A 27,321-nucleotide genomic window follows, 5' to 3' on the forward strand; every position below is an offset into this window, starting at 1 on the left:
TGATAGGGAGAATCACAGTTCCCAAAGATGTCTACATCCTAATCCTTGGAATCTGTGAATATGCTCCTTACATGGCAAAGAGACTGTGCAGATATAGTAATGATATGGACCCTGAGATGGGACGATTATCCCACATTACCCACACAGGTTTCAATCTCATCACATGGATCCTTAAACATGAGGACCTTTCCTGGCTTCTGGTCAGAGAGGAACATGTGAAGACAGAAGGGTCAGAGAGAGGTTAATGCTGTTGGCTCTGAAGATGGGGGAAAGAAGCCTTAAGCCAAGGAATGAGGGAAGACAGCCTCCAGACATGGGAAAAGGCAAGGAAATGGATTCTCCCCTAAAGCCTCCAAAGTCCTCCTCTGTTTCTGTCCACCCCCATTTTAGCCCAGTGAAACCCTTGTCAGACTCTAACCAATGGAAGCATAAGGCAATAAATTTGTATTATTTAAGCCTAGTAGTAATCAGCTCCAACAACACTAGAAAACTAAAACACGAAGGGATTTTTTTTTTTTTAAAGAGGAACATAAGCTGTCAAGGAAAAGATGAATAGAATTGAAACACATGGAATCCAGGTTATTTGGGAAATAAAGAAAAAATGGGGATGAAAAATCTTGGGTGATACAAGGTATAATTTATTCCATTACCCTAAGAGCAGTCACAGGGAGGAGAGGAAGTGGCTCTATTTCTCCGTAGTTACAGAAAAGAGGATGGATCAAAAAGGCAGATGGGGAGTGCATATAAGAGAGTAGCAAATAAATGGATCCAACAAATGAATGGGTTGCCTCCAAACATAGTGCGTGGGCCCCGTCTAAGGGAGTAAAAGATCACCATTTGCTGAAGACCTCCAACACGGAGTAGATACGAACAGGACTGGAATTCCGGCTCAACTACTAACTTGCTTCTGACCTTGAACAAATTACTTAACATCTAACCTTTAGTTTACTCATTTCTAAACTGAGACATAACGCTGGGTTGCAGGGCTTTGGGGATGATTATTAGAGATAAGGTAAAATGTCGAGCCAGTGCCTGGTACGTAATAGTAAACAACAAATGGTAGCTTTTATTATCCTTATTGTATAGCAGCGACAGTGATTCCTGTAGATGAGAGAGAACGTCTCAGGTCTTATAATCTATTATTATTAGCTTGACATCCATTTGGGTATGTGTGGGAGGGACACGCCCCTGAGAGAAGATTTTCTCAACCAATGTCTGGACAACTGGCTTGACCTGGTATCCTGACAAAGCTAAACCCAATGGGGTTTCCTGTGTCTACTGTCTTCCCCTGCGCCCCACACACCACTGAACCACTGCTCTGCTCTCCAGCATTCTAGGAATGTGTGTTTGGAGTGAACTAAGACCAGAACTCTAGAACCTTGTTTGGCTTGCCTGTTTCAGGCCTCGTTAAGTTGCATGGCTATGAAGCTGATGCTGATATGACTTTTTTCCCCCTATTTTTAAAATAAGATGCATAAAAATTTGAGGTAGGATTAACTTAACTTCAGATTTGAAGAAGCTATACTACTCAAGTGAAAGTGTATTTTCCTGAAGGAACCTGCTTTTACCCAGACACCTAAGTCAGACCTCTCTGGCTAATAAAGCAGAAATGAGGAAAAATAATCCATGAGCCTTACATCCATGAACTTATGAATTTTTGATTTTGATATAACTGAAATACAAATAAAAGGGCAAGAAGATTTGATTTTTAAGATGTCAATTTCTCCTCTGGGAATTTAAATGGGGACTAAAGTTGCTGACCTATATTACTGGGCACATTTTCTACTCTCATTCAAACTCATTGTTTAACTTCCGAGGAATTTTAATTATCAATCCAGTTGGGCAAAGCCTGAGATAGGAAATAAAGAGTAAATTTTTAGCCTTGGCAGAACACTCAGAAGAGTGTGCTCTTCTGATCTATTTCAGAGCTTTCTGGAAGCAGTGGCTTTATTGCCACTGGGGGTTTCAGAGACTCGTACATCTGAGGGGAATGGCCTCATGAAATGGGAGCCCCAGGACCAGGTTCTGACAGACCCCAGACAACTTTCTCCCCTCAGTGGCAAGAGCTTTTGTTATTAAGCTTTTGTTATTAATCAGGTAAGGGAGCAAAAAGCCCACTGCCGATTCCTCATCTTTCTATGACACTCCAATTGCTCTAATCAACAGGCAGGAAACGACAGGAGGAACACCTGTGGCATCTCTCTGCCTCTTCTCCATAACCGTCCCCGCAGGACGGGAACGAACAGAAGCCATGGGGAGTGTGACTGCTCCCTGTCTGCAGCCTGCCCGTCCACACTATACACTGGTTCTCCACTTCTTTATAGAATGACCTCTGGGGCAGCTCTAATGAGTCAAGTTCCATGAGAGTGTAAACGTGAAAGAGAGGCCACTGGGCCATAGACCCAGGCCACACTCTCCAATGCCAGCTGTTCTAACAACAGTTATTAACATTTATTTATTTGGTGTTTTTGCTTTCACCTTTCTGAATTCTAAAAGTGGGTGTTAATGAAAGAGGAGAGGAACATCATTAAGCATCATCCTCAAACACTATGGCAAACAGACCCCAGGAAAAAAAAATGCCTTTTCTCTGATCTGATATCCTGGACTAGGAACAGAGCTGAGGGTCCCTTAGCAGATGTCCCCTTAACTCCAAGCCCCTTCTCCTTTCTGATATGTCTCTCAGACATCTCCCAGGGAACACTCCGCTAAGCTTGATTAACAATAAAAGATAAATGTGCTAGCTAAAAAAGTTATAAAAACTAAAATGTGAAGAAAGAAAAAAATACAGTGCACAGTTCACAAATTCAAAGGGTGGTGTAACAGCATTACCAGGCACAAACCCCACCTTGCGTTTTCAAATTATTTATAATATTTCCATATCTAGAAAGCTGATGAGCAATTAATCTGCTTTGGGGCACCTGGGTGGCTCAGTCAGTTAAGCATTTGACTCGATTTCAGCTCAGGTTATGACCTCAGGATTGAGACTGAGCCCTGAGTCAGGCCCTGCGCTAAGCGTGGAGGCTGCTGGAAATTCTCTCTCTCCCTCTGCCCCTCTCTCCGACTCTCTCCCTCTCTCTAAGAAAAAGAGAAAAGACAATCTTTTTTAAGGAACTGAAAATTTAAGGAAATCCTTTATGCACTCACCAGAACATATCTTCATTACTCGTATTTATATTATAAATATTTAGGAAGCTGAAATGATCTCTCACATAAGCATCAAAGATGGCTATAGCTTTGGAAACAGTAACCTAGGACAGTGGTTCTCAGAGTGTGAGCCGCAAACCACAGGAGTCCAAGACTCTTTCGAGCAGTCTGCTAAGTCAAAACTACTTTGAGGATGCTAGACGTTGTTTATCTTTTTTCACTGTATTGATGTTTATAGGTTGGTAAAAAAGCAATGGTGGATAAAACCGCGAGGACTCAGCACAAATTGAGGGAGTGGCACCAGACTGTACTAAGAGCCACTGTGTTCTTGGCTGGCAAATTTTCACTTAAGAATATTCTTGATGATGGAGTAAAAATGATTAATTTTATTAAATCTCAACCACTGAGGGCACGTTTTTTAAGCTCCTGTATGAAGAACTGACATATACACACAAAGCACTTCACCAAGCACCATAATAAGGAAAGAGCATTTGTGTGAGGGTTTGAATTATGAGCTGAGGTAGCTACGTCTGCATGCAGCACCATTTCTGCTTAAAAGAACAACTAATAGAAAGCTCTGGTTATTTAGACTTGGATATCTGGCAGACATTTTCTCCAAAGTGAACAAAATGAGCCTGTCACTTCAAGGAAAACAACTCATAGTATTTGCTGCCACTGATAAAATTTGAGCCGTCAAGCAAAAAATTAGAATTTGGGAAAAGGTGTATCTACCACTGTGAGACTGACGGCTTCCCAGTACTTAAACACTCATCTGCTGAGATGAGCGCTCATTTTAATGCATGTGACTTTGTTGATATTGTATAATGCAACTTTTCAACATTTGGATGATCTGCAGAACTCAGTGGATCACTATTTTCCAAAGCTCCGATGCTTTTTATTACAAACCATACATGGGTAAAAGATCCATTCAAAGTGCAACATAGACCAGTGATTTTAATGTAACAGAGGACAGAGGGTAGTTTTAGATTCCGCATTGCACCTGGCCTCTAAGAATCTACCACTCGTTGAGTTTCAGTGCAGTATCAGAGTGGAACACCCCAAGCTATAGGCTATTAAAGCACCTCTCCCTTTTCCAACCTTACAACTGGGTAAAGCTGGATTTTCTTCATTTACTTCAACCCAAACAACAAAAACCGAATGCAAAAATAAACACAAGAATCCAGCTGTGTTCTATTAAGCAAGACATGTAAATATAAAATAATGTCAGTCTTCCATTAATCTTTTTTCTTTGGAAATAGTTATTTTCCATTAAAATCTTCATGTCAACCTAGAACAGGTCTATTACTGATAGTTTTAAGTGAATTAAATATTTCCAAAATTTCTTGGTTTTAATTTCTAATATGATACATATCAATAGATACAACCTTAATTAAAAAAAAGTTCTTTAGGATCTTCAATAATTTTTAAGAATGTTAAGGCACCCAGAGATCAAAAGGTTTTATAATCACCGATTTTCGTAACAATTGTTTAAACAACATTTGAGGAGTTCCTACTTCATACGTGCTAGGAACTGGAGAATTAGATAAAAGGCACCATCCCTAGCCTCAAAGAATCTAATTTCATGAGGAGTGTAATTCTCAATTATAATAATTTTACTGTAAAGAAGAAAAACATTTTGTGTTCCTGGCTGGTTCAGTTGGTGGAGCATGCGACTCTTGACCTTGGGGTGGTGAGTTCGAGCCTCATGTTGGGTGGAGAGCTTAAAAATAAAATCTTTAAAAAAATTTTCTTAACTTTCTTAGGACTGTCTTTTACATCTTAATGTTGTCAATGGCAACTAATATTGTATATGGCACACAGCTGATGCCTACTTAGTGATTCAGTCTGAATCTACACAATATGCATTTGATTCGTGCATCAGAAAGTCATATATCATGCCATGCAATTAGGTAATATGCATTATCTAAATATTTTTACAGTGGTTTCAGACACTGATTGCTCATTATGGTGAAAAATGTGCTGCCATCCTTTGTTAAGAGATAATGTCAGCACTGTGAAGTCCCCGAAGTTACCGCTACAGTGCAGCCTTTGATTGAGACAAACTTAGGAATTACATTTGATTTTTAGGTCATATGTTTTTTTAAGACAAATTTACTCTTCCAGATTTTTATGTCAAATAATCTGGATAATAGGATAAGGAAGAAATAGTAGCTTATTTCAAGAACAGTCATAATACGAAAAAGAGATTCCCTTATGCTGTTTCCATAGTTCTAGAAAGCAGAACAAAAAAGTGGAAACTATAAGAAGACCAAAGAAAAATCCTTTACACACACACACACACACACACACACACACACACACTAGGGGTAGTAGCTGGATTATCAATAGATATGATGTTGAGGGCCAGAGGTCAGACTAGATAAGAGGTTCCAAATATTTTTCCCACTCCAACCCAAAGGAGAAGGCCTGTTCCCATCAGAAACCAATGGTAGGAGCTGGAACAGAGGACTCACGTGGGGTGGGCTGAGGGTGGCAAATGCCCACCCAATTCCAGGTTGAGAAGCACCAGGCAGGATGCCAGAAAGCCTCTTCTAGTTCTGTGACTACCTGGGGCTTTTAAAGAAGGGTCCTAAGCAAACTCCTGGGGAGCATCTCGTAGGTGAGAGGAGTATTTCCCGTGTCCTTACTTACAGACGCAGCTCTCCCAGCAATCGGAAGTGCGTGGGGACCATACCAGGCTGGGATTAAGATGAAGGCTGAGACTGCACAGAAGCCCCCCCCCCCCCCCCCATCTAACCACATCACATCTGAACCAAGCACATAGTGTTTGGACCTGAATTTTGGCTTCTTCGACCATTTTTCTGGATTTCTAACCCATTAACTTTCTCTCTGTCCCTTCTAAAAAATGTTTCTACTTCCTGAACTAGAAAAGCAATAGGAAAGCAACTCTTACCTGACTCCACAAAGATGAACCAATTTCGATTTGGAGAAAATGCTCCCAACTTTAGACATTCGTATTCTCCCTCCTGCATACTCATCACCTCAAACGTCATGCAAATTCAATCTCTGCCTACATGACATCATAACTTCTTGTGAATATTTTCCTCAGAATTTCCACAAATTCTGCTAATGCAAATGGCAACTGAATGACAATTATCTTGAAGGTAAATGGCCTTCTCAGCTTTATTCGGTCAGGGGATGGGTACTAAGTGCAGGCTTTGCAGATGCTCCTGAATACTAGCACCTGAACATTTGCTTGCTGTTCTTGTTACGCACTCTAGAATTAGCTTACCAGTTCTTTCCATAAGTTCGGTTTTTGAATTAAATGTGGGTATACATTTGAACACTGCACACTATATGTGAGTAGTATACACTTATTTTACATTTGTAACATCATGTACGAGCTGTGGGAACATCTGGTATTTTGCAAATTTGGCCAAATCCAGCTGCACTTCGTTTTCCCAATGTGTCCTCTGACATGTAAGTGTTGTGTTCAATTTGAATTTCTCTCGTTCTCACTCGCTCCAGCACAGTATTGTCTGATTTCAAGCAAGTCTCGTATCTAAATTTTTACTTTTCCTCGATGGAAAATTAAAAGCTTGCCAATTAATAAAATGAGGGAAAACATAAAGCTAGCCTAATGACGTCAAACTAACTTTAAATGCCTCTGCCTCACTTTTCTATAGCTTATCTGACTCAGTAGAAAACCATCTCCTGATTTAGTTTACTAGACAAGAGTGCCTTGCTAAGGATCATACCATCTGAACTAAGAGAAAGCAATGCCATCATTAACTGACTCACTCTTTGGTGGGTCAGCCAGGCATCTTTTCCTCAGGAAAAATGCACCTGTGTGCACAAACAACTGTGTCATACATTCTCAGGTGGTGGGAGGACATCTGAAGGTGTAAGTAAGGAACTAAGGTGATGAGAATGTGCCGTAACGGAAAACATCTGACTTAAAACATCATAAATGAAAACGAGCACTCTGAGTGGATTCTACATCCAACTCTTAAGTTTAATCATGAGTCAATAACGGCTCCTGGGAAATCTAGAACTATCTGTCCATTTCCATTTACATGCTCGCAATTAGCATGTGGCCTTGGCTGCAGACCTAGTCCCTGTTCCTGCGCTCACGTAAAATATTGAAAAACTGCTTCAGCTTAAGGGGAAGGAAACAGCCTTCAAGTGAAGGCCCTTCTGTCTTCCTGGCTTCCCACCTCGTCTGTTTGCTTGTCTGGCTCCTGTAGCCAGTTCATGGTCCCACGTCTAGAGCCTTTTCCTTGGATTTCAACTCCACACTCGGTTCATTCCCTTCCCTCAATACATGCTTCCTGCATTGCTAATACTTACATAGTCGGGACAGTGACCCTCTTCTCATTCTCAGGAGATTCAAAATCCGTGTTTGCTGGACTCATCTTTTCCCATATTTGCCAGGTTCCTGCCTCGCCTTCTTCATTCAGATTCAGCCCTGCTCTGGAAACATCCCGTGACAGGCTACTCCACTTGGACTGAACATCCTTGGGGCTCCTGGTCCGGGCCCTCCCACAGCTCCTAGAATGGCTCCGGACCCTGGACTGGAGCTGCTTGTTCCGAGACTCCTTAGATACACTACAGTTGGGAGGTTGGAGCAAAGACCCTAGAAAAAAGCCTTCCTGACTTCAAGGTGTGGCTCCTCTATCATGAAGCTAACCTCATGGAGTCTCACGTTCCTCACCTGTCAAAATGGGAATGATAATATTATCTGCACCATCGATAACTCAGCCACAAGGAGGCAATCTAGCCGGTCTAGCCGAGTCCTCAGTCTAAACCACAAAACTATTAAGTGGCGGGTTCAAAGTGCAAGCCAGGTTTACAGGACGCAAAACTTGTAGTCTTTTCAAATATATGATGTTATCTCCCTTTAAAATCTTTAGTTTCTTCCTTAAAAACAACAAAAATGATCATCTCCTTTTCATAGTAGAGCTCATAAAATTTAAAACCACATTATTAACAAAAGTACTTGAGTTCTAATAATTAGGAAATGAAATCCTTGGTCATCCACAACTGTTGATCTTACAAGTTACTTAGAACTAAATCCTGGGGTGCCTGGGTGGCTCAGTTAGTTAAGAGTCTGCCTTCGGCTCAGGTCATGATCCCAGGGTCCTAGGATCAAGCCCCATGTCGGGCTCCCAGCTCAGCGGGGAGCCTGCTTCTCCCTCTTCCCCCTGCTCATGCTCTCTCTCTCTCTCTCTCAAGTAAATAAATAAAGTCTTTTAAAAAATAAAATTAAAAAAAAAAAGAAGAGCTAGAAATCCCCAAAGATGTCTGAACCTCTACCTGTGCCAACCTCCAAATGAATGACTTGAATTCTTAGCCTTTACAGTAAATTTTCAAGATAATATTAGCCACAGTAAAAATTCTCATGGTAAAATACTGGGCAGACTTGCCAGCCAACTTGGGGAAGGAGAAAGCAGCAGCAAAGATGGGCAAGAGCAGATGAAGAGGAGTCCCAAAGGCAGCAGAGCTCAGCAGCTGAGAGCAGAGCTGGGAGACTGTGCAGGACAGAGATGCCTTGTGGCCAAGTAGAGGGCAAGATGGGGAGGAGAGACACCCACATTATTTACTCTGTGTGAAACAGTACATTGTTGGAAGGATCCAGAGCAAGATTTGGAGTCCAGTTAGAGGGGCTCAGACCTAAGCATGGAGCAGACATTAGAAAATGTCTACAAAGACTTCCATGAATAATTCTATCACCAAGTCATATACTACTACATGGCATTCATGTGAAATTTTTTAAGTGCTCAATTGAACCACACCTAAGTTATCAGCGTGCCTCTGAATGCAGGTACCGTGGGCCGGGCACTGGGGAGGTGTTTTCCACTTATCAACTGGAAAGAACAGGATGGAATATTTACTATAAAATGACATAGGAGAACTGTAACATGTACAAAATGTACATGTAAATGAGAACAGTCGAGTCTGATTTAGGCAACTTGCACTCTGTGATAGAGGAAAATGATTTCTCAGAACACCTCATGCTTAGCAAAAAACTAAAATGTCAAACGTCTAAGTATTCTCCATCTCAGAAAGTAAATAAAAACAATCTACAGCACGTGAGAGCAATTTTCGTTTCTTCTAAAGCATTCAATGCACTTTAAGCTATCTTTTCAGGTACCTTGGTCACAGCTTTTGGAGAAAACGTAATGGCGTCCACCGCGGTGATGAGGTCGCTCGGGTACAGGCGATCAAAGTACTTCGTGCAGACATCGTAGGCGTGGAGCCACTCCGGGGAGGCCTCTGGGGCTTGTTTAATGAGGTGAGGGTCTCCAGTCCAGAACAACTTCTGTAACCAGATGGTGTACAGAGAGCTCGGGGAAAGCATCCGTCCATCCTTTGCAGGGATTTTGGGAACAAGTTTGGAAATAGATAAGATATTTTGACTTGAAAGAACCGGCTCCAGTGCTTCCAGAGGATTCATGTTTTCATCTGTCAGCTTTTTGTAATTAAGACCTAATGGAAAGAAAAGAAAAAAACAAAAAACAAAAAACCAGAGAGTAGGTTCATTCCAAGAGCTTTCACACACACACCAAGCCCTCTGTGTGGCTGGAGGGAAAAATTCATCTACTGGTTTACATTAGACAGTCTGTCGATTACGCAGGTCAGAGGACCTGAGCTCCAGGCCAGGCCTGGGGGGGTCATGGGCCGTGGACGGACCGCCTCGAGGGGGGTGCTGGAGACAAGGGCGGCCCCGCCACTTCCTGCCTGCAGGGCACCCAGGTTTTCTTCCACCAGGGCACCCATCACTCACCGCACTGCATTCTAGTCACCCGCTCTTCATCTGGCCTCCCATCCACTCCCTGAAGGCCCGAAGGCAGGGGTTGGATCTTACTCCTTTCTCTGTGTCTGGTCCAGTTTCTAATTTGGTTACTCAGTAAACCACTGATAAACTAAAGTAAATTCTCACAACTGTTGTAAGTATACATGAATATGGATTTCAAAGTGCCCTGTAAGTTATAAAGCATCACACAGATTGGAGAGGTAGGAATGTATTCATTTTCTTAGTTATGAGCATAAGGAGACATGGATACCATTCTAAAGATTTCTACAATTTATCAAAAGTTCAAAGGCACTTATTTTAAGGGTTCCACACACACTTTAAACTTAGAGGAGGCTCCAGTGAAGTGAAATTCTGCCAAATTGCCAATTGTAAAGTGTCTCAGCCTTGTCCTTTATATAAGGTAAAATATAACTTCTGGGAGTAGGGAATAAACCTCTGGAGGATTAGTTAAAACCTCTGGATTTTAGTACTAGGCCTACTCTAAGTTACTGTGTGGCTTCCAATGGGTTTCTTATAGTTTCTTTGCTATTTAATTCCTTCAACAGTAAGTAAAGGAGCTGGAAAGATAATAACGAAAGTCAATTAGCATCAAATCCTGTGGTTTCAGATCAATGGCAGCCACAATGCACAAACATGATTGTATATAAAAAAAAATTAATCCCTAGATTTAATTTAAAGAATGAGTTCGAGCAGGGAAATGATCGTCTTACCTGAAGCAACTACCTTAAATTTCTTCAGCAGCCGAATGTGGGTTTCTGGTTTAATAGTGTATTTCCCAAAATCTGCACAGCCGCAGCTTTCCAGAAGAGAGAAATAATATAGCAATCTTTCGTGATCAAAGCCACCAATCGTGGGGTAAATATACTTGACCATGTGCTTGTGAAAGGCTTCTGGATCAGTCTTCAAAGTCTCAAAGAGATGAAGGGCTTGGGCTCGATTTTCAATTTCTACTGTGGACAAACTGAAATTAGGGACAAAGAAATTGTGTTAAGATTTGGTCCCTTTATTAAACAATGTGCTCTTTTTTTTTTTTTTTAAATACCGAAGAAGGAAGGTTGCTCCTTACAAAGTCCCTTCCTCCTGCCAATCAAATTCAGTAAACCACGAGGACGCATGCAGTTTACATTAAAGGGAAAGAGACGTGTTAGACGCCTGCTATTATACAATTTTCATGTTATCTCACGTGGCTCACAGCAACCCTGTTTAGTAGGCATGACTTCCCATTCCTTCCAATGGGAGAGTCCCCCAACGCATCCCAGCCAGGAAATGAACCCAGACTTGTCCACCTCCATGATCCACTTTTTATTCATATCACAAGAAACATTTAAAATCTGAGCTTCATTATAGAATGGTAACTAACCTTATTATTTCAGGAATTTAGGAAATGGCAAGGGGAAGAAACAGCTCCAACTCTGAGGCATGTAAGTTTTATATCCAAGAGACCCTGATTTGATACTGTGTTCAAACAGAATTAAAATAGGAAAGAACAGATATGTGTGCTTTCACTTGAATTAATGAATGCCATTTGAATAAAACACGGATCTTGATCTTTTCATCCTGACTTAGATGTCTTTATACCGTAATAAAAAAAGGTCACTTAGATTTAAACTATTGAAAAAAAAATTAAGGAATTTTGTTTGGTTGATCAGTTTTTATTTGGGGGGAAGACTTAATTTTAGTCTTGGCTTCACCCTGGACAGAACATGCCTCCAGTCCAGTGTAACCCCGATGCCCCATGCAGAATTAAGTTTCAAACTCTAATTTTCAGAATCCTTCAGGCAGCCCTCAGCATTCCTCGAAATGCCCAGTTTCCAGGGCTCTTAGCAGTGGCAAACAACATATGTGGGGGCAGCTAGTGAGACTTCTGGCAGTATCCAAGGTAGATTTCTTATGGCTGAAAAGAAACCCCTCTGAAATATGATACCCTATTTATTGGAATGCCTATTTTTAGAAAATGCTAAGACATGTTTTTGGTTTATGGGGATAAAGTTAATACAAATTATGTTTTAAAGTTTTTACGAGTGTGTGATAATACTTGGGATAACAGCAGCACTCCACAAAGTGAAAATATCAAGTAATTTTTTAAAAAGCTCTTTTACCTGTCACTTCAAGAGAAATCCTGTTTTTCTGCTAAGACACAATTCGAACATCTACAAAAATATCCCTATCTATAAAAACGTCCCTGCTCTATAAAAATGTTCCCGGCTGCCTCCTCTGAGCATCCTTCTATTCTGATACTCATAACATGCTTTAGTTTTTCATTACCTTGTATGTCTCCCTTACTAGACTATATCTCACTTGATGGCAAAGATGATACAACATCTTCTTGATCTTCAGTTTCTCAGTTCCAAGCATGAGTGTGAGGGGAAAAAGGAAACATTCAACATGTGTCTTATGAATGCCAAACAGATGGGTAGATGAACAAAAACTTCAGTGTCCTCTACGGACCAGGCACTGTGCTCGGCACTGGGGAGGGCATGAAGCTAGAGCTCTCATCCAGTGGTCTGAAAATCTAGCTGAGCTATAATACTTAGCGTGAAACAACAATACAACACTACGGTGTGGGCGGACAAAGGTCACACAGTCCTAGTCCCATTAAGAGGAGGATCACTCGCGCTGTGACTTCAGAGGAGGTGGCTATCAATGTTAACAAAAGGCTTCATGAAGGAAGCACTTGAGCTTGCCATTGTAAACAGGAGTGAAGCGAAAATAATATAATAGAGGTTTCAAGACAAGAAAGCACGAGGTCTGTGCAAGAAACACGGACTATAAATGAATGGCTGGTCAGCAAATATGCTTGATACTATCACTATTCGAAGTATGCAATGTCATCTCTGAAAGATACTGTACGCGCAGTGGTGTGCAAAAGTGATTCACAGAATTTCTTAAATTTCTGCATAATTTGCAAAATGAAGTCTGAAAAAGTAAATAAGAAACCACGTAACCCCATTAAGATGGTTCGTACTAACAAAGATTTGTAGGCAGAACGGCACGCCTGATGGAAGCGGAGAATACACGTGCACTTATTATGCTGATTACTATGCAAGGGAAGCTAAATCTAAGTTATTAGCAACCTACAGAGGAGAAACTGCCATCAGAGAGGTTAAGCGACTCGCCGAGGACCAAGGGTCCACATCTGTTTGGACCCCGTGTGCACCTGCTCAGCTTATCACAAAGCGGCCATCGACTGACGAAGGTCAAGTGCCTGCACTACCATTTCAAAAACAGCATTTTTTTTCTGTAACACAGACATTAGTTCTCTCTCTCAGCAGCATTACTCTGAAAGAGTCCTCCTGTCACACTTCATTCCTAACACCCAGATAAACAGAATACTCAAGACAGTCTCATCTACAAAATGGACAGTGACTAAGGCATCACAGTTTTAGTTCACTGGTGTTTGGCTTCATTCTGAATATAGTCTCTCTCAATCAGCATTACTTTCCCCCTTGCCCACCCACTTATTCTTCCGTGCCTACAATTCAGTTTGCCCGATGTACAATTTTACCTAATTATCTTGTCAAGACAGATACTGGAATACCTTTACTGACACATGATAAATACCAAAACCTCCCTCCTCAGTAAATTACAATGTGCTACGATCTTTTATAGATGCCAGTAATCAATAACCCATTTTAATAGTTTCCATTGAAAGAAGCTGTTATCTTCCCTTTGGAACAAGAAATGAAATCTCTGCTTAGAAAACAACTCCAAAGAACCCATATTCAAGAAAGTAGGAAGAAATATCGTGAAACCACTATGGAGTTTTCACTAATCAAATTAATGATTACCCTTAAAAACTGTCTAAGTGCTTTTTCTTGAGCCAAGTTTTAGCTATAAAGCAGCTTATATAATATAGTGCATATTTAACTTTCAGAGATTAACTACAGGAAGAAACTAGCATTAGTTGTACCCAATGCACAAGGAATAAATTATGAGCACTAATCCCTTGATTAGTGTTCTGTAATGGCTTCGAGTTGTCAATCACCCGAAAATGTAATTCAAGAACAGCATGTATTGAAAGAACTTATATTTGTATAGGAAAACAAATTTATTTAAACACATTTTTCTTTATTCAGTCTGAGATTGATAACAGTTCCATTACCTGACTTAAAAATACTGAGGAGAGGAGGAGGAGGAAGGACAGTGGGGTAGGAGAAGGGAAAGGGCGAATGGGAAAGGTGGAGAGAAAGGGATGGGGGTAGGACTTCACAGAATCCATATGTAGCAACTAACAGGTATTTCCCCCAAAGACTAATCCTAAAAGTTTAAAGACATATGGGTCCAAATTAATGACCACAATCATGGGTGAACGGGGTTGCCCCAGAGATGCCTGTAGAAAGAGACAATTCTACCCTCGAAGTTTCCCTCTGACATGAGGGAAAAAATCCAAGGTATTCACCACACAAAAGCCTCAGAATGAACTCAGTGTGGCTGACTTCATCTGCAATGCTGCCTGACAGCGGAACATGTGACTAAAGACAAAATGAGGTCAAAATAATCATGGCATTTTTCAGTTTTGCCAACATTTTGGCCAAGTGTCTTTGCTAACTGAAAAACAGAATCTAACTTTCCCAGTTCACCTACACAGTTGATGGGATGGCCCATAATGAGTATCTCTGTCTATTTCTTGTCATACGAATACTCGGTGACATTCTTTGCAGAATGTTTTATATTTTTTTTATTTAAGTTTTTGTTTTGTTTTGTATTGTTTTGTTTTAGAGAGGTAGAGAGACAGACAAAGAGAGGAAGGGCAGAGGGAGAGGGAGAGAATCTTAAGCAGGCTCCACACTCAGCACCAAGCCCATGTGGGGCTCAATCTCACAACCTGAGATTATGACCTGGGCTGAAACCAACAGTCAGATGCTTAACCGACTGAGCCACCCCTCTGAGTATGATGGGGCAAGCCATGAGGACACTCTTTGTCTTCTCTATAAGTGACAATTCCAACCCCTCAAATTCTGATTGGTGTATATAGTCTCATATTATACTCTAACAAAAAAAAATTTTTTTCCAAGACCTTTTTCCCTGGTCCTGAGTTTTTATTTCATCTTAATTTTCAATGTTACGACCTACTTTGAACAAGCTGAGCTATCTTAAACCCCCACTCCATACTAAGTATACTCATACTACCTCCTCAACTATGCCAGGCTTCCTTAAGGAAGGACGAGACAGGAGAGAAGGCCAGAATTCAGCATCCGTTACAATGTGGCTCTCTGGACACAATCCCTGCTCTCAGCAGCACCAACCCTGGGGCACAGGTCCTGCGTGTCTTCTGTTTCAATTCAGAAAAAGGCAGACACCTTACAGTGTATTCATCTGCCCACAGCTATAACTTGCCCTTGCTCATCCTTGTACCTGAGACCAAAAGAATCCTACCAGAGAATATGAAACTGACCGTGGAAAGCAGCAGTGCAAAGATGCCCTGCGACCAGGGGCCCTTGCCATGGGTCTAAAGGAGACAGTACTAAACCAACTGAGAGAGAAGAAGATGCTATCATGATCTCGGACACCCAAGCTAAATCACTTGGGTAATCACCCGGGTGACTAAAAGGTGGCTGGCTGTCAGAGTGAACTGAAAGTGCGGGATGCGTGGCCTTCCAATCTGTTGTTTAGATAAGGGGGAAAATGCAGGGCGTCACCAAGGATGAACGTCAAAGGTAGTTCTGGCCTCTGTCTAGTTCTCCTGTGCTCACAGGTGCCATAGGCTCTGGCCACAATGGTCTTCCTGTAGCTATTCAAAAATACGAAGACATTTCCTGCCCCAGAACCCTCTGCCTAGACTGCTATCTGCTCCTTGTGCATTTCCTCTATGGTACTTACCATGACTAGCAAGTTATGTTTTGGCTATTTATGTGTGTGTGTGTGTGTGTGTGTGTGTGTGTGTGTGTGTGTGTGTGTTTGGGGGGGGCCTCCCCTATTAGAATATAAGCTCTGTGAGGGTAATGCTGAGTCTTACCCAGCACTTAAACCTAAGCTTAGAATAGTAAGACACTATAAAAATAAAAATATTTAATAAATGAACAAATGTACTATTCTGAAGCAGCCTCTGGTATTTCAAAAATGACCTTGTGTCCAACACTGAAAGATGCTCAGAGTCAGCAGAATTGACGGAACAGTGACAGGAATAATGCAACAGTATCCCAGAGCCACCTCCCTATATAACCCCCACAGATTTTCTCTAAGCTTTATACCTTACAAGGTAAGCGTAAAGGTCGGATAACTAAGCAAACAGTGACTCAAGGCGATTAAGAGACTTGCTCATGGCTACGTGGTTGGGGTTGGGGGCAGCAGATCTGGACCTTGAAATGTGGCCAGACTCCAAAACCCATGCCCTCACGCTAAGCCACAAGTACACTGGTAGTTAGTGATGTCTTAAGATCCACCAACGCGTCCGGAACAGCCCGGAAGTGATGTTGGCTACTCAGTGGCAAGGAGTGATGCGTCAGCCCTGAGCGCGGGCCGCCGAGCAAGCCCCAGCGGAGCAGGAGCCGGGTGAGCTGCAACGGGCGCCAGGCACACGGGACCACTCGAAGCCATCACGGACGCTCAACACTACCAAGAAGAAAAAAACTGAGGAAAAATTAGGGGGCAAATTCAAGTACGGGTGTTTACGACGATTATCTGTTTCTTGCAGGAGTGAAACTGCAGGAGTAACGACATTAATGAAGCACCAATCTTGTGAAGGGAACGCACGTTTGCTACTTTACCGTGAAGTCATTTAATTTTTATTACACCTTAGAGTTAAGGAAAATGAGTTTCAGAGAATTGAATTACCTTGCGCAGGGCCACACAGCCAGAGAGAGACAGTCGGATTTCATCTAGCGATCCGGATCTGAAGGCTTATGCTCGGTCGCACGCCCTGCCTCCCCCGAGACTGTCAGTGCGCGCCTACCTGGCCATGTGCTGAGACAGGGGACATCCCTGAATTCACCCAACAGGAAAGAGCATGGAAAATATAGGGAACTCCACTTGGTGGGGAAAATGGCTTTTTAAGGGGTTAGGAAAACAAAATCTTCAGGAAAAGAACGTTATTTTTCTTATAACTCTGATCCATTACCTTCCCAAAGGCATTGGACTCAACAAGTGAATATTGGGCAATTTCTACTGGATTAACACGGCTGGTTTCAAACACCTATGCTACCGAGTCTGATTAAAGAGTGAGGCAAACTACATCTTTTAAGTAAAGAACGAGAGCACGAAACACCACTTCTAAATCAGTATCAGGTGTTGTGTCACTCACAAGTAATGACGTCAGGAGGTAATGACTTCCTGCTTTTGTAATAGCTGCACGTCTGCATAATCACACTGCTCTCAGGTACAATGACATGCTGCGAACAGTCTTGCACATTACTAGATTGCCTGATAATTTATAATACATTCAGAGACCAATGGAGCATCCTGCCTGTACAGATATGACAGCCTTTTATGTAACATTCAATGAAAGGAAAACGATATTTAATAAAATGGCAAGGTATTCTTTAAATGCCAATATGCATAAGAAACATTTATTTGAACATATTACTGTGCTTCAAAAATGGTGAAGTCAGTGCAATATTTATCATAGATAACACTATCACCCATGTGGCGACTTCATAAATACTTAAAACGTAGATGCTAACAGTTTAAAGATTTAATAAAACTTAAAAATGCTGAACTATAAGCAACTCTTGACTGTTCAGCAGGATTTGGCCCCACTCAGTACTCCCTCCCTTTCCTTAAACTCTTTCTTCCCACAGCTCCCCCAGCACACAGATGCCCATTTCTGTCGTCCTACCTCTCGGCTGCACTCTCCTGTCCCTTTTGCTGGTAGCCCTTCATCTGCCATTGATGGTGAAAGGTCCTCAAGGGTGTCTTAAGTCTCTCTCCTTTCTCATTCCATATTCTTTGCCAAAGTGCACCCACAACATAGCTCATTTCTCATCTATCTGCATGTAACTCCCAAATTAGTATTTCCAGCTCCTCCTCCTCTTTTGAATTCCAGAGCAGTGGGATCTGCTGTCTGCATGACCTTTCCTCTTGGGCATTTCAATGTGTGTAACTTCCCCCAGTTCCTTGCCTTTTCCTCACACTCCCTTCAAAATGTCTTATCCGTAAGTAGGGCTACCTGTCTCACCCAACAGGCAGACCCAGTAAGATCCTGGAGCTGATCTTGACCCTTCCGCTCTCACTGAATTCCTTTCTAGTTTGTCCTTATCAATCGATTCATTTAGTACTAACCATTTCACCTTCTAGATATCTCTGAAAGTCATTCTCATCTCTCCCTCTAGACTTTCAAATCCCTACTCTAAAGTTATGGTCTCCTGTCACAGTCTATTACTCTAATGGCTCCCTAACTGGTCTCTTTATGCCTGAACTGGTCTCCCTAAAAGTTTTTCTCAACATGGGAGCCAAAGTGAGCCTATCAAAATGTAGACCTGATCCTATTACCTCCCTTTCTTTTATGAAATCCTTCAATAGTTTCCTATGACTCGAGTGAGAGGCCTGCAGTCTTACCCATGGCCTGGCTTCTAGGCTTCTCCATGGCGCCATCTCACACTGTGCTCCCCTGACTCTCTGGACCTCAGCCACACTGTCCACCTGTCAGGCCCTCACGTGCATCATGCTACTTCCTGTCAAAAGGCGTTAGCACTTACCTGTTTCGTCTCCCTAGAAAATGGTTTCCTTCTCATTGTAGGGCACATAATTGTGCTGCAATATTTAGATCTCAGCTCCAGCATTATTTCTTCAGGAAAGTCTTCTCTAACTATGCCAAATCCCCTACTTGGGCTGTCTTCTGTGGTCACATTTGTCTGTCGTTATTCAATGATAGTCTGTCTCCCACACTAGACTACAGGTTCCAAGACATCTGGGATGCCTGTTTTTGCTCACTATTACAACCCAAGTGTGTGACACCGTTTCTTGTACGCAGCAGATTCTCAATAAAATAAACCTCTGAATAAATGCACGAGTATTAATGTAACTCAGAACTATTATTAACAAAAGGCAAAAAGTAATAACCTACTGTTGGAATACTGAAATGTGTATCAGAAACAGATAAAGACAGAATGTCCGAATGTCGGTTTACTATAGCTCAAAAGGAAAGGTGAAAGGTACTTTACGACTTCAAGATCCTTCTAAAATGGAATCTGAAAAAGCAGACATGGCAATAAACGTACATACGAATCGTGTGCTTACCCACTGTCGGTGAACAGGAACTCCAAATGGGTCATAAGAACCTCCCAGCGGGAGACAGTGTAACGCTGTGCCAGAGAAAGAGCAATGCTGTAGACGTTTTCCTCAAGTGTTCTTCAAGAATGTCCGTCAGCCACAGGGAAGGGAGAGAAGAGAAACACATTACCTTAATCAGCAAAGAAAATGTTCATTAGGACTCTCTCCAGCTGCGAGGGGTGCAGTCGGCACAGTCCTTAATAAAACATTTCACAGTCATTCAGGACAAGTACTTCCAAGGAATTCTAGTGCTCGGTTTTCAGTGTGGTGCATTGCAACTGACCAAGGAACGGTCTAGACCAGTCGTTCTTACCGACGAGGATTCCATCCCCCCAGGGACATCTGCCAGTGTCTGATTATCACGGCGGGAGAGGAAGAGGAGAGTGCTACGAGCATCCAGTGGGTGGAGGACAGGGATGTGCCGACCATCCTACAATGCCCAGAACGGCTCTCCCACAAGGCATTATCCAGTTCAAAACGTACATAGAGCGAAAAAATTCTGGTCTAGACACCACAGCCTACAGTCAAAAAACAGTGCAAAGGAAATGCATCCCTGCCCTGCAGCCATATAACTGAGAAAGCAGAGTTCATCACTCAACAAACGTTCACGTTTTCTAGGGTCGCGTACTGTGCTGGTTGCTTAGGACATAAAGACAAACAAGATACTTCTTGAGGAACTCACAGCCCTCGTGGAGGAAGTTGAAATGTGAACCAACAATTAAATACGAGGTGGGGAGTGCCACCAGAAAGGCCTTCAAATACTGACAGCAGAGATGAGAGAGCGACCGATCTGAGCTGAAGTCTGGAGGATAAACAAGCGAAACAGAGGCAAGGTAGTTCCGAGAGAGAAGGCAGAGGGGAGGTCGGCCAAGGGGCCTGCACCTTACCCTTCAGCAATGGAGAGCCAGTGGGAGGTTTAAGCCTGGGGATGGGGCACCAGACCTGAGGCCCTCTAGATCTATCAAGAATTCTTGATATATATAATGTGGGCCAGGGTGCCCACATTAAAGCCATTCTGGAAAGACTATTATTGGACCCCTATAGCCCCAAACAACAAATTCTTGGTTGGAGGGTTGGTGGACAAAATCACAGGCACAGAAATGAAATCTCTGTTCTTATTAAGTAATGCTGCTAAGACTACATGCACCCTAGCAAAGAAAACCAGGACAGTTGCTTATATGTTTGATTAGCCAGGAGGTGCGAAACCTTTTCTCTAAACAGCAAGTTAATAAATATTTCAGGCTTCGCTGCCATACATACAGTCTCTGTAGCAAACTCTTATTTTTTTATTCTGGTTTTTCCACAAACCTTTATAAATGTAAAAACCATTCTTTGCTCATGGACTATAAAAAGGAGGCCCAGGGGTGGAATAAGTCTGTCACTGCAAGAATTAATAGAGCATTGTCAATTAAAAAATTCTTAAGGTATTTAATGAGTACCCACACGTCCCCATGATGGAATGAGAAATCCCTGAGGATAGCAAGTCATTCTTTCTGTTAGGGGAGTCTGAGACATTGCCTGACAACACAAACGTGCTCAGCAGGTATGGATACGATTATCACCTGATAAAGGTGGGAAGAAACCAAGCTATGTTGTGCCCTCTTCAAGGTTACCCTGACTGACCACTGCCAACCTATCATGTAAGATACACAGGCAACGAAGGACAGCTGCACTGCACTTACAGAATACAAATGCTATTAAAATGGATACACAATTAGTAAGAAAATGAAGGATGGCCGCATTGTGTATGACTGAAGGTAGAGCTGCGGAACAGGAGGAAGCAGGTGCTTCCTGGATGCTTGTATATAAGATGCCGAACTCCCATCTCCAAATCAGAACTGCTAGCTCAGAGATGCCATGGACACTCAGACATTTGAAACAAGCCATTCAAAGGCTGTCATATATCTTTCTAATGAACTGTGGAGAAGATTCCATTATATGTTTGTCAAAAGCAGGTATTTGTCCTCCAGGACATACTTCAGATAGCATACGTTAGCTGGATATTTAAAAAAGAAAATCAAGGACAATAACCCTAGCAAAACGTAACAGATGATGTTAAGATGTGCCTTGTAACCTTTATTCTATATAGTAACCCTCTTCTATGAAACCATGAGCATGGCACCAAGGATTACCAAATGCCCAGAGGAAAAGCCCATTGGACTTGGCAATGGGGAGCCAAGGCTCACCACCCTGGCTGTGTGACCCTGAACAACTCTTTCAAGCTGATTCTCAGATTCCTCTTCCAAAAGTGAGCAGGTTGGATTCAATGACCTCTTTGGTCACTTTCCAATTAGACATTAAATGACTCTATGAAATTATTAATCTCCAGGAGAACAGAGGGGGGTTAGAAAAAGCGATTCCATAGTTCTCTTAATTAACTAAATCCTGTGACAGACTGTTCTATCTTTTCTTTGATCTCTCTATTCCCTGCCTTACTCTGAAGAGAATTTGGGGTGTCTTCTGGTAGGAAAGAAGCTTGGGCTACTATAAACTTATTACAGAGGGCCAAGGCTCCTTTCCACTTTCTTAAAGATTTAAATAGTAATAATGAAAAATAGCATATATCACTTCAATAAGCAGGGCTATCTTTGTTTTTTTAAAGTAATGTACGAGGAGGGAAGAATAACCATTAAATGTAGGCACAATTTAACTTAGTTTCAAAGGCTGGAAGCCTTGACTGAACTGTATGCCAGTGCTTCCCTGGGAACACAAGAGGCAGGATGGGGCAGCCATGGGGCACTGTGAACGTGGGATGGCTTTGTTATGTGAGAGGTCAAGGTCAATGTTCCAGTGATGATCCTACCACCCACGTAAACTTGGCCAGTTACTCAACACTGTGAAGTCTCGTGTTCTTCAGCTATAAAATGGGGATGGCATTTTATGTCATAGGGTTATCTTTGAGGATTAAACAATATTTATAAAATAGTTTACAGAGCACCTAACACAGCTCCTTGTGCATGGTAAGCACTCCACAAACTGTGGTGTTAAAAACAAAACAACTCTACTTAATAACCATTGCAGGTGAACACACTTTCCCACCTTTTTTTTTTTTAATTTGTGTTTTCTACCCCACCCCCACTTTCTCCACCTTCTGACATGTAAGTACTTCTCATTTGATCTAAACTAAAAAAATGGAGACCAGTATTAAAACCAAGGGGCATTCCATACCCACAAAGAAAAATTAGAGAGGGAGAGAGAGAGAGAGAGGCTGGAGAAGGGGAGGGGGAGGGGGAGAGAATCTCAAGCAGACTCCCTGCTGGGCGTGGAGCCCGATGTGGGGCTCGATCTCATGACTTGAGCTGAAATCAAGAGTCGGATGCTTAACTGACTGAGCCACCCAGGCACCTCTCTTTTATATTTTAAATCCATCCCTTTATGAGACAAAGTATCCCTTACTCTGCTAAACCAAGGATAGTTTCCCTTTTGTACTGGTCATCTGCAGTAAACCGCTGCACGTCCACACCCTTCCGAAGGCCCTGAAGGATCTGAGCCTGAGTGAAATCCAGGAGACGTTCATTGTAGTAGTGCAACTGCTTGGTCAGTGACACCAGGTCCTCCGGCCAGGCTTCATGTCCATATCGAGTCACATGCCTGGTGACCATCTTGATTAGCATTTTGGGATCAGCCTGTAACAAACAGAGCAACAACAAAAACAGAACAAAGTAACAACAAGAAGACCATGTCTACAGGGCGGTGTTTGGCTCTTCCCCTGCTGCTGTTTAATCAAGGCTCACAACCACCCTGAACAATCAAGGGCAGAGGTGGTTTACTTTGCAGACCACAAAGACAAGACACAGAACTGAGTCTGGAAGAAGGTTTCTGGACTCCTGCTCTGTTCTTCCTTAAAAATCTCCAACCGGTTAAAAAATAATATACACTTGCTTTTTCAACTACCATCATCCTACATTAGACTGATTCCCTAATTACCTGATCATTTATAATTCACCCTGGAAGTAATTTTAGTCATCATTGCTCCTGGATAAATTTTCTTTGGATCATCTCAATAACAAAGCAGCAGTTCAAATAATGCCATTATAAACACCTAGACAGCTAAGTAGAAGAGTGTTTTCTCCAGGGATAAGTTAGGAAGAAACCCATCCCTGTTCCTGAAATCATAAAACACTTCTAGTTGTATAAGAGAGCACCCAACCAATTTCTACTCTGCTCAATTGGGGGCTCAATGGAATATTGTTCTATAATTCTCAACAGCTTCTCTAACAACAATAAAATTATCCAAATAAAACAGAACTCAGAATCCAAGAGTTGACAGGATAGAAAAAGAAGTGATTAACTGGCCACATTTATTTACATTAAAGTTGGTCTGGGTGTCAATGAAGCAATAGCAGCTCAGCCATGATTTTGGAATATTTAACAGGGAGCCTGATACTTGAACAACAGTAACCCAATCACTCCCAATTCCTGGGAAGACATGGTTTATATTTTAAAATAAGCAAATTAGGAAAAAACTCCAGAAACACACCTAATTATAGTAAGCTGTCAGCATTTCTAATGTGTAAGCCATTACTCTGAGCTAAACAGGAGATCTGTCAATGTCGAGTCTATATTACCAAACCTAGCCTGACATTTCTCTCTTGATCTTATTACAGAACAATCTGGGAGTACCGATAAGAACCAATTAAGGAAATCTTCTTGGGTTCCAGGAGGTAGATTTGAGGAAAAAGTCAATGTTTTTTCCCTATTACTTGCATACACTCAGTCTTACTGCAAAAAACACAGATCAAGGGTATCTCAAGTCAAAAGACCTGGGATTGAAAGCCACCTCTCCAAAGCAAGCTACAAGACCAGCTTTCCTTCGTTTAGCAAATATTTCTTGTGCACCTATTTTGTGCCAGGTGATGTACTAAGAAGATGTGACCCTTTCCTCCAGGAATGCAATTTATCTGGAGAGACAATCAAGCAGTTGTAAAATGGTGTGATACAAGTAAGGATGGAGTGCTATGGGAAGACAGACGAGCGGGACGTGGGCAAGTCTCTCTTCACGATGTCTTCTTGGAAGAGTTAATGCCCAGACTAACTACTCAGGTATCAGCAGTAAACACACCAGCAAAAACCAGTAAAGGGTACAATAGGTGCTAAGGCCTTCGTAGCTAAGACCTGACAGAAAGGTGGTGTGAAAGAAGCAAATCTAACTGCCATTAGAAGTGATGAGCCCGCACGGGTGGTATTTCTGACCATGGATTTAGGCAAAGGGGATCCCACGCCTCAGCTCCCAGTGCCACCTCTACAGCTGACATTCACCCCCGCCCCTTTTCTGCTTACTGACTGAACCCTCAGGCAGCACCCTGAATCATACACCGTGGGCTGAACCAGCCCTGAAGTTACGTGGTACGGGGCCACCACTCCAGGGCCAGCCAGCCCGTCTACACCTGCTCTGCCCCCAGGGAGGGCACCACTGTCGCCTGTTTCCTCACACCTCATCTGGTTAGCATGTTTCTCCCCAGTAGGAGAGAGAGTAAGAGCAAATATGCAATGAGCAGTGTTTCAGGGCAGCGGGAGAGCTCTTCTGCAGCTGTCCTTTCACAGAGCGCCTTGCAGCGCAGTTCTGCACTCCAGCAGCAAACCCATGTTCACCACCACGGAGGACGGCTTATTTCCATAGTCACACTGACCCCATAGTTTCAGATCGAAGCCCTCAGTCTGCAGTTGCCCAATGTGCTGGGAAGGAGAGGCTAGAACCATGCAGCCCATCTCTGGGCGGGACTCCGAGCCCCTCTCTACCAGGCTGTTGCTTCCCACCCTGCTCATGAAGCCCACCACCTCCATTCTTCTCAAGGGTTTCCCACAGGTTTTCTCCACGTTCAGGTTTTACCTTTTGTTGTCTGGCATCTCAGGGATTTGGTACCTGTATGGGGACAGTGGCCACACTGTTCATTTGACCTCAACTATATAACACCTTCTCATTTCTATTTTCTTCATATTTTGATATAATTTATGGAAAAATTCCAAGACCCAGTAGAGGACAGAGCTCCAAAATGACAACACAAAGCAATAATGAGCATACTTACTACTATTAACATTTATGTGGGCATTTCTTCATCCCACAGGAAGTTTCCAGTCTCCACATACAACCTTCATTTTCATTTATTTGCCAATGAAGAAAATGACACGGCATAGTGAAATCAGCATGGACACATAGAATGTACTCACTGGATGACCTCGTGCTAAGTTACTGAACAACTACAAACTCAATTGTGCCATCTACAAAATGGCAGTAAAACGCAGCCTGCGTGGTTGTGTGACGCCCCAGAGACAATACATATAAAATGTACAAACCAAGTCCTGGCATGAAGCAGGTATTCTGAAAATGAAAGGGATTATGGGATTTCCTCAAAGGCACACACTTTAATTGTACCTCCACTATACGATTTACTTTACATTGCTTTTTCTCATAAATATTAAATTATAGCTTATTAAATTATGGCAGAGACTAGGTATACTTCATGAATTTGTCTTTTCCAGAGCACAGTAGAGTCTCCTGCACAAATCAGGTAGGGGGTAAAAGGGAAGCATAGTCAACAGCAGTAGTGGCTTTTCAGTGAGTAGTACTGTGTATTCCAGTTCCCTCACTCAGGAGGGATGCAATTTGGGGCAAGTTATTTCCTATCTGTTTCCTCACCTATAGGAGGTAAACGCTCCTCATGTTTTGTTATGGGCACAAGTAAAATAAGGTATTTTAAAGTACTCTTTTCTCCATCATTCTAAGAAAGCAAATTGGACCCAGAGCTTACGCTCAAGGAATTAAAAAGTAGTGACAGACAAAGACACACACAGAAGCAGCCTAGAGAAGGCTTCTGAATATAAGCACCATGACAGGGTCACAGAACAAGAGTGATGGGAACTCCATAGAGGGAGTCAAGAGCGGGATCCCCTCTCTTGACTCTTCAGGAGCTCGGTTTCTTCAGATGTAAAACAAAGGAACATCACCAGATGGTCCCCTTTCTAAGGCTAAAATCCTGTGAATGTATAGGAACTCAGTCATGAAAATAAAATAAATCCTTGGAAATCCCTCCAGGTGCGGAACTGGGGAAGTTCCACATTTTTTCTCATGTATGCCTCCACTAAATCTTCAGAGCAGATCTCTGCTAAAATTACAACCTTAGACCAATGAATTAAAGCCAATACATTCTTACACAGTTTAAACAACTTTAATCTCTTTTCCTTTACTAAACAGAAATTATCTAGCCCCTCTGTATTTTTTATTTCATACTCTTTATACATCAAATGTGTTCACTTTACTAAGAAATATTTAAGAACAAATACCTAATACTTTAGTCTTTGATGTGGAGATAGGCATAGTACTAAACATACATGAACTGAATCTCATCTAACACTAACAATTCTGTGGGACCAGACTCTACTTGTATCATCTGTTTTAGAGACGCATAAGGAGGTGAGACATTTGACAAGGCCGCTGGGTTAAGTGGCACGGTGGCCTATAGTGACTCCCAAGCACAATGCTCCCCCAAAACCATCCTTTTATATTTGGTCAACAAGGAAGGGGTAGCTCTTGAAATTTTAAGGATTTTTTTTTTTTTACAGATTTTATTTGAGAGAGAGAAAGAAAGAGAGTATGAGAGAGAGAGAGAGCACAAGCAGGGGGAGAGGCAGATGGAGAGAGAGAAGCAGACTCCCCGCTGAGCAGGGAGGCCAATGCAGGGCTTGATCCCAGGACCATGAGATCATGACCTGAGCCAAAGGCAGACATTTAACCAACTGAGCCACCCAGGCGCCCCCTGAAATTATAAGGATCTTGACATGCCCCGTAATACGCAGAGCTCCCACCAAATGTAACTAAGGCTTGGCATTAGAGTCCTTTTACAAACGATCAACTTTCACTGACGGGTTTAATGCTGTCATTCTATATTACAACCAGATTGGCTTTTTTTTTTTTTTTACATACACATGTACATTCTCCCTGTCATCCCTTTTATACATATATACGCAAGTATAAATACAAACGACCATAGAGGACACATAATGATGGGTATCCAACTAAAATCTGATTCAAGCTGTATCTGCAAATCTTTCATTTTTTCTTCTCTAATGACAACGGAGAGACTTTAGAATACCATTTTCTGTTCAACCCCTTGACATAAATATACCTGGTTTTAAAATTCTGTCCTAATAAGGTGGTGACTAAGAGCAGCTGATTAATTCTTTGATGATAGGTT

At 42.1% G+C, this 27,321-nt stretch overlaps 1 protein-coding gene across 1 annotated transcript in view; it reads right to left on the reverse strand.

Annotated features, from left to right (window-relative positions):
• NBAS (NBAS subunit of NRZ tethering complex) overlaps positions 1–27,321 on the reverse strand; it is a 338,079-nt gene that overhangs the window by 80,899 nt on the left and 229,859 nt on the right. Inside the window, exons 41-44 of the mRNA XM_040622888.1 lie at positions 22,526–22,755; positions 19,097–19,207; positions 10,633–10,883; positions 9,260–9,594 (exon numbers count right to left, since the gene is read on the reverse strand). Coding sequence (XP_040478822.1) covers positions 9,260–9,594; positions 10,633–10,883; positions 19,097–19,207; positions 22,526–22,755 — 927 coding nt within the window. The remainder of the gene's footprint in view (positions 1–9,259; positions 9,595–10,632; positions 10,884–19,096; positions 19,208–22,525; positions 22,756–27,321) is intronic.

This window comes from Ursus maritimus, unplaced genomic scaffold (assembly GCF_017311325.1).
Source record: "Ursus maritimus isolate PB19 unplaced genomic scaffold, ASM1731132v1 scaffold_6, whole genome shotgun sequence".
Classification (NCBI taxonomy): domain Eukaryota; kingdom Metazoa; phylum Chordata; class Mammalia; order Carnivora; family Ursidae; genus Ursus; species Ursus maritimus.